The sequence below is a fragment of the Trachypithecus francoisi genome, unplaced genomic scaffold (genome assembly GCF_009764315.1).
Source record: "Trachypithecus francoisi isolate TF-2019V2 unplaced genomic scaffold, Tfra_2.0 Lachesis_group1, whole genome shotgun sequence".
Lineage (NCBI taxonomy): Eukaryota > Metazoa > Chordata > Mammalia > Primates > Cercopithecidae > Trachypithecus > Trachypithecus francoisi.
In genome coordinates, this window is record NW_022681454.1 from 137,193,817 (window position 1) to 137,209,781 (window position 15,965).

The 15,965-nt window shown below is 39.8% G+C and overlaps 1 protein-coding gene across 1 annotated transcript in view; it reads left to right on the forward strand.

The window, feature by feature from the left end:
- The first annotated feature begins 2,973 nt into the window (after nt 1-2,973).
- SCOC (short coiled-coil protein) overlaps nt 2,974-15,965 on the forward strand; it is a 46,235-nt gene continuing 33,243 nt past the window's right edge. Inside the window, exon 1 of the mRNA XM_033215320.1 lies at nt 2,974-3,221. Within this exon, the coding sequence (XP_033071211.1) occupies nt 3,152-3,221 (70 nt within the window). The 5' untranslated portion in view covers nt 2,974-3,151. The remainder of the gene's footprint in view (nt 3,222-15,965) is intronic.

Here is a 15,965-nt window from a genome sequence, read left to right on the forward strand (position 1 = left end):
GCCCAATGGACTAGAAATGAGATTCCAGAAATAAACCCAAACATCTATGGCCAATTGACTTACAACAAGAATACTTAGACAATTAAATGTGGTGAAAATGCAAATTTTCTTCAACAAATAGATTTGGGGCAACTGGATATCCAAATGTAAAAGAATGAAGCTGCATCCCTACCTCTCGCTCCATATATAAAAATTAATGCAAAAGAAATCAATAGCCTAAGTATGGGAGCTACAACTATACAACTAGTAGAAGAAAACAAAAGGGAAAATATTCACCATGGATCATTTAAATCCACAGATAATTCTCTACCTCAGTTAAAAGTGAGCCTCTTTTCCATTATAACTTTTGCTCAGTGAATATGGGGATGGCAGCAATGCTGACTAACTTTTCTTTTTTTTTTTTAGATGGATAGTCTCGCTCTGTCGCCCAGGCTGGAGTGCAGTGGTGAGATCTCAGCTCACTGCAACCTCTGCCTCCTGGGTTCAAGCAATTCTCCTGCATCAGCCTCCCGAGTAGCTGGGATTACAGGTGTGCGCCACTATGCCTGGCTAATTTTTTGTATTTTTTTTTTTTTTAGTAGAGACAGGGTTCCACCATGCTGGCCAGGCTGGTCTCGAACTCCTGACCTTGTGATCCACCCACCTTGGCTTCCCAAAGTGCTGGGATTACAGGCGTGAGCCACCACGCCGAGCCGAGTTTTCTTTCTTTTCATTCCCTCATCCATTAGGATAGACACTTCATAAGAAAGATCCTTGAAGAATATCAGAAAGAAGGTAAAGAATCAAATGCTTAGTCAATCCTAACAAAACATAAAGTTGGCCATAAGTAATAAAAATAAAACAAAATATATGCATTAAACCAAATATACTCTTTGGTTTATAAATTCTTTTATTAAGTTGATTAACTCTTCTCTTGCATCCTCTCCCTCATGTGATAATGTTATTATGAGTAGATAATGCAATGGTTAAGAGCAGATCCTACAGCTGTAGGGCATGAAGTGCAATCTTAGCTCCACTGCTAACTTAGCTGCATGACATTTTGTCGCTTTTTAAACTCTCTACATGCCTCAGTTCCCTCATCTTTAAAATGGGAATAATATTAGTGCCTACCCATAGGAGTGTTGCCTAGCACATAGTAGTCATTTTAAAAGTGTGTGCCATTATTTCTAGGACTGACAGAAAACGGATTAGCCACGAGAGGTATTTTTATGCTTCCTAAAATACTGGTCCATGATTATACACAGAGTTGCTAGAAAAAATAGCTCATTTGGTTGCCTTGAGTCTGTGCCTTGTAGCCCTCCAACTACGGGGAGTGTAACTAATCAAGGACCTCAGCTACTGTGCTCTGAAATCCATAACTACATTTGCACAGAGGTCTCACTTTCTGCCAGCTGCTCCCAGCCAGTAACTAAGTGCTGCATGAAAATTAAGGGAGGCCATTTCTGAGAGACATGGGACTCCTCTTATGGTCAACTTTGGCTCAAGTATTCTTTGACATCCTTGTCAAAATTTCTTTATTCTGAAGATCAAGCTGGACCTTCCATTCCACTTTGTTTTCACTCCAGGTCAGACTTGCATCATGGTCTAATGTCCCTCCAACGTTTCTGCCTCCCTCCCTATTTTATCTCATCCTTTTAATCCCATCTTGGTGTCTGATTCTTAGAGGACTTGAACTAACACAATCTAGCATGCAAACCTCTCTTAGATATGACATCCTATTTTCCACTGTATCTCCCACTTCTTATTTACCTGTATTTTATACTCTTGGTTTCTGGATGTGCCCAATGCCTTCCTGTCTCTGAGCTTTTGCCCATATTCCTTCACTGAGAAAGCACTCACTACCTGGCCATTTTTGCCTGTTGAATCCCACTTTTCATTGGTCATGCATCTCAAATGTCCCCTTCTCTAAGCCTTTCAGGGTCCTGTCAGCTGCATATATTTTTTCCCTTCTGTAAACCTCCAGGATTCTTGTTTTTGAACTCTTTTATAAGCTTATTAATAGCAAATAAATAAACCTCTGACTTTGAACCTCCAAAGTGCTCAGCTTGTATAGAATAGGCACTCAGTATATGCAGAATATAATTGAAAAATTAGGGGGAAGTCTATTCTAGTGAACTTAATTTTTAACATTTAGGATTTCCAACAGCTCACATCCATTCTGCTTGATACAGTAACAATGAACTTGCCTGAATTTAAAAAAAAAAAAATTCTATGTATCAAAGCACTTAGTAAAGAATGTAGCATGTAGTAACAATTTTAATATCTGCTTAAAGTGCTTCATCAAATTTGGCTATTTTTTTACCCAAAGGATTGATTATTTGAAATTCTAAAATAGTGTTGCTTTGTGTCTGTATACGAATGTGAACTAGGTCACCTGGATAAATAGTTGTAAAGAAATACTTCCTCCTCAAACAAAGGGTCCCTGCCTAAGGGCTAGAGAAGCCAACATCTCTCCTCTTGGGCTCAACTCCAGAAACACAAAAGGGAGACCTTGTTGTTTCAATGAACTTTTAGAGGATGAGGTGTCTGAACAGTAATATGAGAGAGTACTGATGAGCTCAATATATAATCATATTTCTTCATATATGCCATATAGAGAATCTTATTTCTTTATGTATGTACCAGACAGTTTCCATTTAATCCCCACAACAGACTTACCCTCATATTACAGGTAGAACACTGAGGTTCTGAGGGGTTGTGACTTACCCCCAGGTCATGCTGTGGTCATTGATACATCCTTGAGAAGTTTATCATGGGTATCCAAAAGATATGCTAATCATATAAAGTCAATTTCTTCCCTCAACCTTCTCCTTACGCTTTCTGGGCCATTTCCTTGCGCAATCCAGCCTAAGGAAACTTGAAAGCAGGGTTTGGCATCTAGCCAGAGTACAGCAGCCATGCCAGCACAGCAGCCTCCGGTCAAGGGTTGTAAGTCTTTAACTTGGGTCTCCTACCACTTCCGGTTAAGAATGCAACACTCAGATAAGAACTTCTCAGGTGGAAAGCAGGAAGAGGGTGGATAGTGCAAGGTTCAGATAGCACCTGCTTGGACGTTCACTGATTAATGATTTAACAAGGGTGGTCACATGGGACAACTGCTGCTTTTCTCAGCCCTCATTTTTCTTACTAACAGGTCTGAAAATTGAACAAGATGGACGGGTCCAGGAAAGAGGAGGAAGAAGACAGCATGTTCACCAACATTTCTCTTGCAGATGACATAGGTAAGGAAGAAATGGATAAATTCTCAAACATACAATCCTGCAACTACTCAGTTTTTTAAAAACAAAACTTTTATTATTTTCAGTATAATGATAAAGCATACTCACTGTAGAAAACTTGAAAAAATATAGTTACGAAAACAGGTTTTAATTGAGCTGTTTTTCTTTTCCTTTTAAATTAAGTGATAATTTTAAAGTTCCTGTCATCATATAACATGTACTTTTTAAAATAAATGAAATCATAAAATATTTATTTCCTAAAAGTTCGGGAAACATGACCTCAAAGTTGCTACGAAAACAACTTATAATATCGCCATGTTTTGTTCAATTATAGTCAGTTTCTTTTCTATCTTGTAAAATAATTGCGTAATTTCTGAAAAATGAACTAGACTATGCTACAATTAGCATTAGGGATTATTGCAGAAAATGTCTGATTTTTAAGGCTAAAGTTTGCTGAATTCAACAAGAGAGAAGGAACCACGTGGGAGAGCAGTTCTACAATGCTGATGGAAAGGATAACCATGGTTCATTCAACATCTTGGAAAAAATAGTGCTGAATTGCACAATGTTAACTGGCTGGAAACACTTCAAACCCACAAGCACCCAAGTCCTTGGGGGTGTGCGGTGGGGGTGTGTGTGTGTGTGATGGTGGTTGTTTTCTATCCAAGTTCCTTTAGCACAATCATAGTATGAAGCCAGCAAGACTGCGGCTAAGCAATGGGGGTTACTAATTTTGATTAACAGAGAGCAAGAGCATGAATATTTAACATCAATTGCTCTTTCATACAGCCATGCTTCTCCACTTTCTCCCTAAACGCTTAGATTCAAAAAGCGTCTTTCTAAAGTGCAGCCAGACAATTAACACAAACCACCAGCCAGAGCTAAGCTTCCCTCCTGGCACTGCATAAACATGCTGGGGTCTTTGGAAATCAAAGAGGAGTATTTTCAGTCTTTATAAGGGAAGGAAAGGTACAAGGTACTGGGCTGTTGAAGAAATGGGATACCGCTGTCCTTAACCTGCTCCCACCAGGGTGTTTTAGAAAACAGACAGAGCTGCAGAAGGCAGTGAAGGAAACAAAGACAGGGGGAAACCCATGTTTCTTAGCTTTGGGAGGTGAGATGAGCATGCGCATAGGGAGCCGTATATGCTGTGGGAAGATGCGGTTCATGTAGAAAGCTTACTAGCTTGGAATGTGACTCAGCCCAGAATTTTTTCTGGGTGTGCTGAGCCTGAAAGTGGGGACTGTTGGTGGTGCTGGGCCTTTCTACAGCAACTCTCTGACACACCCCATCACACCCCTTCAACTCTCCCCTCCATGTCTCATCTTCTGCCACTTTCACACTTCCAGTGAAGGAAAGAGCAAGAGGACAGGGAATTTAAGTTCAGGTGTCCAGTACAGTGTTGGCACTGGTTTTGAGAGGGACTCCATAAGAGCTTATTGCTAATGGAGCATGGGCGTGTGGGGATGGGCACTGAAGAACTAGGAAAGAGTGAGCAATGCTCTCTGGTTGGTAGTGAGAGTGCCGGCAACCACACAAGAGGACCAATGTCTCCTTGCTCCCAATTGCCACTCCTTCTCCTTTGTTAGACCGAGTCAAAAAATCTCAGTGCACAAAAGGCCTTTGGAGCTGGTCCAGCATAATAACCACTGGTGGACTCAGGAATTAGTGCTAATTTCTGCTGTTTCTATATTTCAACATGGTAAATGGAAATTGTTCATATATTTGTGACGAAAATGTGCCAGTCAAAACACCATGTTTCTTTGGCTTTTGAAGACAATTTTATTCATTTGACATGGTAACACTGGTTCGCCCTTGTTAATAAAACGTTCTTGGGCTTTGATAACTAAAAATAGGAAAACAAATTTTTATTTAAAAAATGGAGCTTGTTCAGCAGACATCATTCATTCAAATTGTGGAATCCTTGCAAAAGTAAAGCATTAAAAAGGTATTGCTTATATTAAAAGAAAGTTTAACCCAGTTTCTTACTTTTCTTTTTATAATATACACATATGCATACATTTCTTTTTATAATATACATATATGTATACATAGAAAGGAAGGATTTCTTAAACTCCTATGCTCAATAAATTCATAGAGTCAATATTAAATGCAACGGTTTCAATACATTTGCTGGATTCCAGATACAATGTTATGTCCTTTTAATACCTTATTTAATCCTTACAGCATCATCGTGATATTATGGCCCTGTTTTACAGATGATAAAACTGTAGCTTGCATTTTTTTAGCAACTTGTTTAAGGCCTCTCCAGGAAATGATAGAGCCAAAATCCCAATCCAAGTCTTCTATGGTTGTGGACATTCCATCTGAGCACCCTTCTCATCTTACAGTTTCTGCATGGATACTGAGTGGAGGTGGCAGTGTTTGTTCATGCTGGGCTTTTTGGTAGTTTGTTGGAGCTGGATACCAGAGAAAGCCTGGCACCTTTTCGTGAACTCTAAAAGCTGTAAGGATTTCAGGCCCTAATGGGTTGGCCTTGGTAATTATCCAGAAAGACATCGGCTACCGGATGCCAGTGGAGCGTGGTATTGGAAGCTGCTGGATATGGAGGCTCTCACACAAGGGCTGATCATTTCTAATTCTGAATAGAAAGGCCTCGAGTCCCCGGCACTGATCCCTGTGTGACTGGTCAGACCCGTCACTGTCTCCTTTTACCCTCATCGCCTCCCCCTTATACTGCTTCTTTTCTTATTCAGAGGAAGGTGAGAAGAAGGCGAGAGAAAGGAGAAGGAAGTTTTTACTAACTCTTGAAAAGGTTTGTTTGGGGAAAGGATTGAAGGCATTAGTCAAACTTTCATTTACTTTGAATTTTGTTTATTCAAGTAATTCTACTTCCTGGTAGTATGGAGCAGTGAGAACAGGCAATGCCAGTAGTTACTCAAGTCACAAACCAGTTGTGCTTCATAAATTTATTTGTATGTGACTTATATGGATTTCAGAACAAATGTCCCCAAAGACACATTACAAATGATAGGATTCCAGACCAGTCCATGCTGTCTAACCGCATGGCTCCCAAACTGTGTGCCAAGATGTTCTAGGGCACCGCAGCAAACTCACAAGGGTTCCATGAGGGCGTCTCAACCTCTGTCAGACACTCAGAGGACTACTGGCTGGTGGTCATTCATTGTTTCACACTAGATTGAGCTACATATCTTTCAATGACATCATCTCTTTCAATGCTGGGTTTGCTGCAACTGCTGTGATAAAAAGCAAGTTCTGTATGAAAGTCAGTTGTAGAACAGGTAGTAAGGGTGGCAGTTTGAGAAGGCTGGAGAAGTTACGCAGTGCCCAACAGGTGCACACATCCCATAAGTAAGTGTGTTCCTTTAAGAATGAAATAAAAATATATCTTCTTTCAATTTGGGTATAGTAATTTTTTTTAATGGCTACTAGGTTTTTAAGACATAACAGTGTTAATAAGATGTTTGGATCTAAACACTTAATATATGGAACTGTTTGGTGTTTCTCTTGGCTTTGGAGCACTGTGAAAAAATTACTGAGACACTAAGGGCACCATAAACCAAGATAGTTTAGGAATCTCTGGTCTCAACTGTACTGTAGCTGAACTGGCCCCACTGCTGGGACCTTAGAGGTGGGAGCCATACAGTGCAGGACAAAAGACATTGGACGGCATTGATCTTTCCTTCCTTCCTATGCTTCCGCTCCCCTGGCTTTGATGCCACCGCACGGCTCAGGTTCCTCTTCAGCCTCTTTCATCTTTCATCTCAGGCTCTTTTGGGAACCTGTGTCCTCCAGCATTTCCCCAAGACTGTCCTTGGCTACTGTTCTCTCTCTGGACACACTCTCTGGATGATCCTATCTATTAGTTCCAGTCTCACCACCCGTTGCTATATCCCAGTGACTCTAAAACAGAAATTGCAGATTCAAACAGCTTCAGGGCCAGGCAATGTGTATGTGGAAAAGAGGCAATAGTATATCATCATTTTTTTCACTACTTTTCTAAAACAAGCTGTTGACATTTCAATTGTCTTTAGTTTATCAAATTTTTCATCATGTATCTTTTACATATACCAGACACTGCTCTTACTATGGTTTACTTCACAATGGCATCTCAAGGTTAATTTTCAAGGACATGCTTTGTTTGCATGTTAAATTTATGGGAACCTTCTTCATTTCTCACCATTTTCCTTAGGAGACACAGTCCTCTTGGATTAGATTTCATTTTCTACTTTTTTCTTATTTACTAAATACAAAAAAAAATTTGTATATGTTTATGGTTTATGGTGTACATTATACATATATAATGTAGTGGAATGGCTACATATACATATTATATATATACACATATATGTAGTGGAATGGCTAAATCAAGCTAATGAACGTATAATTTACTTCACATAGTTTTTTTTCAGTGGTGAGAACACTTAAAATCTACTCTCTTGGAAATATTTAAGTATACAATATATTGTTTTTAACTATAGTTGCCATGATGTACAAAAGATCTCTTAAATTTATTCATCTTGTCAAATTGAAATTTTGTATCCTTTGGCCAACATCTCCGCAATATCCTTACCATCCAACCTCTGATAATCATCATTGTACTCTCTGCTTCCATGAGTTTGACTTTTTTAGATTCTACATAGAAGTGAGATCACATAGTATTTGTCTTTCTGTGCCTGGCTAACATAATGTCTTCCAGGTTCATCTATGTTGTTACAAATGGCAAGATTTCCTTCTTTTTTAAGGCTGAATTCTTCCACTGTATGTATCACGTTTTCTTTATTCATCTGTCGACAGGCATTTAGGTTGTTTCCATATCTTGGCTATTGTGAATTATGCTGCAATGAATATGAGCATGCAGATACATTTTCAATTTTCTGATTTCAAGTCCTTTGGATATATACCCAGTAGTGGGACTGCTGGATCATATGGTAGTTCTAGTTTTAATGTTTTGAGGAACCTCCACACTTTTCTGTAGTAGCTGTACTAATGTACATTCCCACCAAAAGTGTGCAAAGATTCCCTTTTCTCCACATCCTGGCCAACTCTTGTTATCTTTCATCACTTTGATAATAGACATCCTAACAGTTGGAAGATGTTATCTATTGTGGTTTTAATTTGCATTTCTCTGATGATTAGTGGTATTGAGCTCATTTTCATATACCCATTGGCCATTTGTATGTCTTCTTTAGAGAAACATCTATTTAGGCTCATTACCCATTTTTAAATTGGGATATTTATTTTCTTGCATTTTCCACTTTTGACTGAAGTAAGGGAACAACATAGTTTACTTTCCTCTTAACTCTGCAGTAAGAAAACAACAGAGCAATTGTGATGATAGAATGACAACCAACACTGAGCCTTGGGTCCAGCCAGGAGGGTTGAGGGTTGAGGCTCCCTGGAGAGCATGTGCCCGGCTCAAAAGGCAGAGCTGCTTTCTGTTTCTGGTTCACTATTGTCATGGAGGGACAGAAATGCAAATAAGTGGAAACTTTAAGAGACACTGGATATTTCAATTTTTTTGTACAATTTCCTGGTTTTTCCATGTTTTTCACCTAATCCTAATTTTAAAAACAATAGCACAGAGATCCAAACAAAGCATATCTGCAGGACAGATGTGACTGCAGAGGAAACTATTTTCAGACTTCCTTTCTCGTATCTTATCACTTTTCTTCACCTCTCTTCTGAGTTTCTGATTCATGATCCAATTGCTTGCCTAGGTATCTCCCAGGTGTCAAATAAACTTATCCTCTCCCCCCAATCTATTCCCACTCCTATATTCATAATTTTAATTAATGGCCCCACCATCCACCTAGTAACAAAAGCTAGAAATCATATGTCCTTCCTTCTTTCCCACAATCCGATCAATCGACGATTCTTGTTGACTTGACCTTGGAAATATTTCTGAAATAAATCTGGCCTTCTTCATCCCTGCCACCACCTCCCTCACCAGGTCCTTATTACCCCCAACACAAACCACAGCACCCACCTCCCAATGGTTTATCTTATTTCAAATCTTATCCCTTGAAATCTACCCTCTACATTGGCCACATTACCACCTTTGCCTCTAGGGAACAGCCAATGCCTTGCAGCCCCTGAAGGATGAAGTCCGATTCACTGAGCATAGCATTGAAGCACCTGGCTCTCCCTATCTTTTCAGTGTCATTTCCTGCCACACCATTTGAGCTCAGTAGGAGACACTTAATGTTCCCTCTACACAGTGCCTAGTTCATGCCTCTGGTTGCTGTGCTGCTTCTCACTTGGTCTGGAATAACACTACCCACATTTCTCTCTGTCTGGTCAATTCCTACTCACCTTTCAGACCCCATTCAGGTAATGCCTCTCCAGGAAGCTTTCCCTGGTCTTCCCAGTTAGATTTCCTTTCTCCTTTCTGAGAACCCCTAACTTATCTCCATCTGCATTTTTTTTCATAGCATATGAACAGACTATTCAACAGACTGCGAGCTTCTAAAACACAGCCTGGGTTTTCAAATACCGGTATTCCCAGCACCTAGCACACATCGAATGGCTTAATGTCTTTGGATTAAAGAATTCTGGTGGAATTTGTGTGTGTTGGGGTAAGTGCCGGTTTAGGCAGGTCAGCCCCTCGCTGAGAGCTGACTTCCAGGGTTGGCTTTCCTAAATGGTCTCTACTTTTTAGAGCTTCTTTTCTATCCACACTTCTGGGTAAGTTTAGTTCTGTTTTCAGAACGCATTTATTGAGCACCTACTGTCAAATGCCGGGTAGTAGGCAGGACCTGGTTATTTGAAGAATTGGCACAGGGGAGTGTGGCAGGAAGGGCTTGAACTTTGAAGTCAGGAATGCCTGGATTTGAATCTGTTAGACTTTGTGCAAGCTATCTACCATCCCTGAGCCTCCATTCCCTCAGCTGCAAAATGATCATAAGTCTCAGAATTTGAACATTAAATGAAATAACAAAGGTAGTGTCTTGAACTAGCCTGGCATAAAGTGAGTACTCAGTACATTTTCCTTCCTCCACTGCCCATTTCAAGGAGCTCACACAAAAGTTTCTTAAAAGGCTCTGAGATCCCAGCACTTTGGGAGGCTGAGGCCAGCAGATCGCCTGAGGTCAGGAGTTCGAGTCCAGCTGGCCAACATGGTGAAACCCTGTCTCTACTAAAAATACAAAAAAAAAAAAAAAAAAATTAGCTGAGCATGGTGCCAGTTGCCTGTAATCCCAGATACTTGGGAGGCTGAGGCAGGAGAATCGCTTGAACCCGGGAGGAGGAGGTTGCAATGAGCCAAGATCGCGCCATTGCACTCCAGCCTGGGCGACAAGAGCGAGACTTTGTCTAAAAAAAAAAAAAGAAGGCTCTGAGATGTGGCCACATCAGTTCTCATGGTAACGGCAGTGTCCTGTGGACATGGCACTGTAAGCTGGGACTGCCGTTGACGTCCCCCTGATAAGGAAGGGGAGGTGGATATGAACGAACTCTTTATACAAGAGCACGATTCTTTTCTGATAAATATAATGAAGCCACTCTTTTCCCTCTTCATGCCAGCCCTCGCCGCCTCCCCGTCGATGTCCTTCCTGTCGCTCCTCTCCTTTATGCCTCAGCCTCCGTCCTGACTCTGCTCTCTAAAACCTCTCCTGAATAATATTCAAAGCTGTGTCTGCGTCTGCTTTTGGTGTCGGCCAATTAGCCCTCATTGTAAGGTTGTAATATGCTTCCCAGAGAAGTGGCACAATTGTTGTGTGCTTTTATTCAGTGATGCTTCCTACCACTATATGGAAAATGTAACAATACCCCCTCACGCCCTGCTGAAAGCAGCCCGGGTTTGAAAAGCTTTCAGAAGGCCATCTGCCATCCCCTCAGCCAAGCAGAAGATCAGACACGAGGCCCTGCATTAGTTAGCACTCTAAGTAAAAGGTATCAAGGGTCTGTATTCCTTTTCATCTTATCCTCCATTATAATATGGGCTAAAGAAGGAAATAGACTTGTGGCTCCCCAGCTGAGAGAACACTGAGCCATAGCAGGAGTCTTGTCGGTGAAAAGGGAGCAGGCCTTTCTTTTCTGATATGAATGGAGCCAGTGTTTGCAGCCAGCGCCACGCTCCCAAGTGTCTGCCAAGCGACTATTGCCAGCTTTGCTGGGTTACACTGGACATCTTGGGAGACAACGGTGCAGATGAGAGTACCAGAGTGGGGGCATGGTTAAATAAGTACACAAGGACATGGCAAGTGCTGGCTGAGGGTGTTCTGGTCAGGACCAGAGAAACCCCTACCACAAGTGTCATTTCTCTTTATGCCCTCCAATGAATTTGGCTATGAATACTAATTTAAAAGATTATTCCCATATCCTTAAGGGTATCGAAAAAGATCATCTCTAGTATGTTGGAAATGTTGTTTTTAGTGAAATCAAACAAGTACATTAATTGCACCAGCAATGGCAAAAAGTTTCAGCAAATCTTAATTGGCATTTGGGATCTATATAAGTATGGATAATGCCATTGGCAGAGTAAAATATCTGTTCCTGTAAGCTAAAGATAATATGGACAGTGGCATTAGGAATACCTCCCCTGGACCAGCAAAATGCCTTAGAGACTGAGCATAAGAGATTCAATAAGAAAAAGGAGATTAACTCTGCTTCTCAGCAGCTTCTGGGAGTGGTATGGCTCTAGGGTCACTAATGTATTGCTAGAAATTGTAAGTGCTCTTTCTGCAGAAAAATCTTCAATCAGAAGAAATCCACTTAAGTGAGACAAATGATCTAGCATAAAGCAAAAACTAGTTTTAGAAAACAAGCGTAAGAAATGTCATGTTAGCGTAGTATCTAATGTTTTCAGTAATCGAGAGTGTTCTCTAATTTTCTCAGCAAAGGATAAGTATTAATATTTTGACTCTTCCTTTCAAAGACAAAAACCATCCATTGGTTGCCTATATGTTTTTTTTTCTTCGTCATTAGAATAATCACAAAAAAAGGGAGCGGGGGACGTTAGAATTTTCTCATGTTAAATTTGTACAACATCCTTCATAGTTATTTTTTTTCCAGGGAGTCATAATTTTTTCCAGGGAGAAATCCCGAGGAGATCCTGAAAATCAGGGTGCATTTTATTAACCTGAGCTCGTGAGCTAATAAGATGCTGACCTGTCCCAGGTCTGCATTCCTGAAGAGGGGGCAAGGTGGCTGACACAGGGCCCTTCATTTCACAAAGGCCCCAGCTGGATGGGATCAGCTTTGGACACACTTTCCCTCACAGGCTTCCTGCCTGCTTGACTTGTTCAGAATTTCAGGGTCAAAGCCTGGTTTCCTTAGAGAACTTTAAGGTTCCTTTGGCCTTCAAAGATAGTCTGGGTACAGAGAGAAGGAGGACATAGGCCCCAAAAGAACAGGATGAACCAGATGAATCAACTTCTATTGGGCTCCACAAACCTAGAAATAAACATTTGAAATGATCCAAAAGCTTTATAAGTGACACTGCTGAAAGAATATATCCACCAATCACAGAATCAAAGTTATTGTAAAAGTTGTTCCAGAAAAAGGTGTTTTGCTTTCCTAGATAGGCTTTAGTATTCATTTCTTTCTTTCTTTCTTATTTTTATTTTTATTTTTTTTGAGATGGAGTCTTGCTCTGTTGCCAGGCTGGAGTGCAGTGGCATGATTTCGGCTCATTGCAACCTCTGCCTCCCGGGTTCAAGCGATTCTCCTGCCTCAGCATCCTGAGTAGCTGGGATTATGGGTGCATGCCACCATGCCCAGCTAATTTTTTTTGTATTTTTAGTAGAGACGGGGTTTCACCATGTTGGCCAGGATGGTCTCGATCTCTTGACCTCGTGATCTGCCCGCCTCGGCCTCCCAAAAGTGCTGGGATTACAGGTGTAAGCCACCGTGCCCAGCTTAGTATTCATTTTCAGTCCTCAACAGTGGGAACATAAAAGACTCAGTGGTAGCTCACATGAATGGTCTGGAAGAACAGTGAGCCTCTCTTGCCGCCTTTCTGTTACAGTGACCTGGGTCTTCCCTCCACCAGCTTTCTTAGGATGCACACAGTCAACAGCAGGCTCTTTTCAGCCCTTACTCACTTTCTTCCCCATTTAATCATTGTTCCCTTCTTTCTCCATACACGTTTCATTGTCAGCTTAATGACTTTGGATCAGAGCGCTTGACTGCGCACATGCGTGGTTTTCATTGCTGGTAGTGTGACGTTAGTAAAAGTTGTTTGAAAAGCTTGTATTTTAAAACACATTCTTCTTTTCTTATCCCTCTTGAAAATCTTTACTACCTCTTCTTACCAGACAAAAGGCTCTACTATTATTTGTTCCTCCATGTGAATATTTTACTTTCATCTTCATTTGTGGTTACCAGGTTAGCTTCCTTTATAAAAATGTTTAGAAGATTTTTTTTTAACAATGTTTCTTATGATTCTTTTTTACTTTGGAATTTTAAATGACTTGAGCTTTGTGCTGGTACAGTGTTTCTCAACTGACACAGTGGATTCCTGTCCTTTGGGCTTTGAGCCCTTTACCATACTGTAAAAATGGAATTTCTGTAATAAAATGTTATAATTTGAGAGACTCTTTAGTTTGCAATGACTGTTGACCCCTAAATGCTACATTTCTCAGCCAGTGTCTCTCTGTGAAATATTTAGTGATTGTCAAGCATACAGTTGCCCTGGGAGAGCCTGTATTTCAAGGAATTTCTCAAAGAACTGTTTTTTTTTTTTTTCCAGGATATTTTTTACTAACACAAACAGTAACTCTTCTATTTGTCCATTTTGTAGGTTGGGACATTTATGCTTTTTCTGTAACGTGTAATCATTTGACTGTGAAAGGAATTAGACAAATTCATAACTAATTGATTATTTTTAAAAAGCAAACTGCATGTTCCATGATTACACCCTTAAGGGTTTTTTTTTTTTAAACCTTTTTGAGGGAGGCAGATTGATGCAGGAGTCGGAAAGAATGATTAATCAAATGTCATTCTAGTTTTCCTGTAGATTCTCAATTCTGGTGACAATTAGAAAATCAGTTGGTTTCTTTGGAAATCCTAGTTAACTATTTAGATACTTATTTCTATCTAAAAAGCAACCCATCATCACTTATCACAAATAAAACTAAGAGTCTCAAATGTTTGGAGTAGCCCCACACTTCACTAACTAGTCATGTGTCTCTGTGATGGTTAATATTGAGTGTCAACTTGATTGGATTGAAGGAGGCTAAGTAGTGATCCTGGGTGTGTCTGTGAGGGTATTGGAAAGGAGATTAACATTTGAGTCAGTGGACTGGGAAAGCAGACCCACCCTTAATCTGGTGGTCACAATCTAATCAGCTGCCAGGGAATATAAAGCAGGCAGAAAAATGTAAGAAGGTGAGACTGGCCCAGCCTCCCAGCTTATACATCATATATATGTACAAAAAACAATGATTTAGAACAATGATACCCTGACTAATACAGTCTCTTAGGTGAATAATGATAATAAGCATTCATTAAAAACTTATTATATGCCAGGCACTGTACTGAAAAATTTATATGCATTATCTCAATCCACACAAATATCATGCTATTGATATTTCCCCTGTTTTTTAGATTGAAAACTGGGCTCGGAAAGGTTTAGTACCTTGAACAATGCAGAGCTGGGATTCAAGCCCAGGTCTAGGTGACTTCAAAGCCTCTGTCAAATGACAATGCATCAGAATTGAAATTACTAGATAGATAGCATTTCTGCATTGTATTGACTAGGTAGAAGCAATAAGGTACCTTCATTGCAGGTATTGAATAATGAAATATGGTCCTCTAGTTATGTTATGAGGTCATTGTTTCAAAAATGTAAGCACAGAATCAGAGGACAAGAAGAGCCCAGAGGCTCTCTACCGATATTGGAATATGCTCCGACATGAAAGATAGAATATAAAATTGTATCTATGTTGTGATTACAACCATGCAAAAGTAATTTATATATATGGACTAGAATGGGAAGGGAACTTGGAAAAATGTATATATTAGTGTGAAGGGATTATAAGTTATTGGATTTTCATGTTATATTTATGCAATGTTTTTCATAAAAAATGAGATTAATACTAGAGTTTTTCTAATAAATAGAACTAAGGTATTAATCCTAACATGGGTGATAATTTTCAGAAGCATGTGTAAATATAAGTGGTTGGATTATGGACATCTATCACAACACTACTATGGTGATGCATGTGAAAAGTTGTTTAGGAAAAATAAAATGTAGAAAGTGGCAAATTTAGCTACAGGATATTCAAGGCATGCATGGAGGGCGGAGAGTAAAGGAGACATGGCACAAATTGTAAATGCCACCCTTCAGCACAGTCATGTCTTTTGCATTTTATCCCTTATTTTGAAATAATCTCAAACTATAGAAAATTTTCAAGTAACCTAAAGAAGATTCTGTTTTGTTCCTAAGTTATTTGAAAGTTGCCAATGCTCTACCACTCCTAGATACATTAGTGTGTATTTCTTACAAAGACTTTCTCCTTTGTAACCACAATACAACCAATAACATCAGGAAAATGGCATCCCTACATCACTCTACCCAATCTTCAAAGCCCACTGAAGCTTCACCAGTTGTCTTGATAATATCCTTTACAAAAAGTATCAGTTTAAAATCATATGTTGCATGTAGCTGTCACGTCACTTTCATCTTCAATCTGGAACACTTCCTCCATCTTTACTTGACTTTCATAACTTTAAAAGATTATAGAGCAGTCATTGTGTAAAATGGTTCTCAGTTTGTGTTTTCTGATGTTTCCTCATGATCAATAAGTTTGGCGAGAATAT